Source organism: Loa loa (genome assembly GCF_000183805.2).
Source record: "Loa loa unplaced genomic scaffold supercont3.59, whole genome shotgun sequence".
NCBI classification, from domain to species: Eukaryota; Metazoa; Nematoda; class Chromadorea; order Rhabditida; family Onchocercidae; genus Loa; species Loa loa.
The window spans coordinates 15,046-16,478 of record NW_018108239.1 but is presented as its reverse complement, the minus strand read 5'-3'; the positions used below and the strand labels follow the sequence as shown (position 1 = coordinate 16,478).

At 29.9% G+C, this 1,433-nt stretch overlaps 1 protein-coding gene across 1 annotated transcript; it reads right to left on the bottom strand.

Annotated features, from left to right (window-relative positions):
- Window positions 1-297: 297 nt before the first annotated feature.
- On the bottom strand, window positions 298-896 carry LOAG_15188 (hypothetical protein; the record flags this gene model as incomplete). Its single annotated transcript, XM_003150680.1, has 2 exons — window positions 298-477; window positions 738-896. The coding sequence occupies 2 exons, from the start codon at window positions 894-896 to the stop codon at window positions 298-300; spliced, it is 339 nt and encodes a 112-aa protein (XP_003150728.1).
- Window positions 897-1,433: the final 537 nt, after the last annotated feature.

The window sequence follows — 1,433 nt, the reverse complement described above, 5'->3', positions numbered from 1 at the left end:
TATGTAATTGATGCATGTTATGTTGAATAAAAATGTAAATTTAGTGCTTATTTATGTTTTTCCTAATTATTTTGTAATTTGTTCATTTACTTATATCAGTTATTTACAAATATGCTTTTATTTACAAAAATTTGCTTGCCCTTATAAATATGTCTTTGTTTGTGAATATACCTTTATATATGCTTGTTTATCAGACCTTTTCATATTTATTTACATTGCGTGTTGATAGAATTTGATGGAATTTATGCTACTTATCAAATTATCATGCCATTCAATAAATTTTTGCTTAATCGATGCTTATCGGAAAAATCTAACTTTGAGCGGCACTACTGGCCTCGTGACATCAGCGTTATCTCCAATTGAAATTTCATTGATAATTTTAGGGCTTGTTTTACGTGAACACGAATATAATTTATTGATTTTTCGCACGTCGATTTCTGATAATGATGTACGTTGCCCCATTTTATCTGCACCAGGCTAAAACCCGCTAAATAATTTAATAAAATAAGTGATAAATTGGTAACGTAATTGCAAGGGTAAGCTTATCATTTGATTACTTTTGATTAATAATATTCAATCTTCAAATTTTGAATTACAGCAATTTCCAATTTTCTATTAATTACGGACTTTTACCAAATCATTTCAGTACTTAAAACAACATACTATAAACAGATAAAATTTTTAAAGCAATAATTATAGTTTTCCCTCTTTATTTTAATTGAGCAAAAAGTGAAAACCTTAAGAGCAATAATTGTTCGACGTCCATTACCACTAAATGCATATGGACCATAATGCATGATTGATGAATAATCATAAGGTTCATTAAGAAAGTCAAGATGCTTCAAACTATGCTTATCAAATTGATCTTCAGCACCACGCATCACATTTTGCCACATAATTTCAATATACTCATCACGATCAGGCCTTAAAATTAAAAATTAACTAGTTTTTTTTTTTTTTGCGTCCTCCATTCTCTTATTGCGCGATCGGTTATGCCATCATTCCCGTTCCGCTTTTCTGGTTCGCTGGCACCACTTTGTTCGATCATGCGCTTGATCGGGATGTATGCCAAACTTCCCATACTTCCCTCATTCATCGGGCTTTATGAGTGGGCATTAGTTTCCACAGGCACCGTAATTTTTATACGAGATCCATAGTTACCATTTTTATACGATTTATGGCTATGACTTCCTATATTAAATTACTTTTGTTATGAACATAAATGCTTGTTTTTAATCCCTGTAGATCTTTTGTTAACTGATTTAAATTTCGAATTGTTGTAACGAAAAGAAGCCATAAAAAGAAGTTAATTTAAATATTGCATTGTTAAAACTGAAACTAACTCAAATTTAGAATTAAGAAAGAAACCAATTCAAGTTTAAGTTAATTTAATTATTAATTGTATCAAGAAGGAAACCAATTCGTAATTCCTT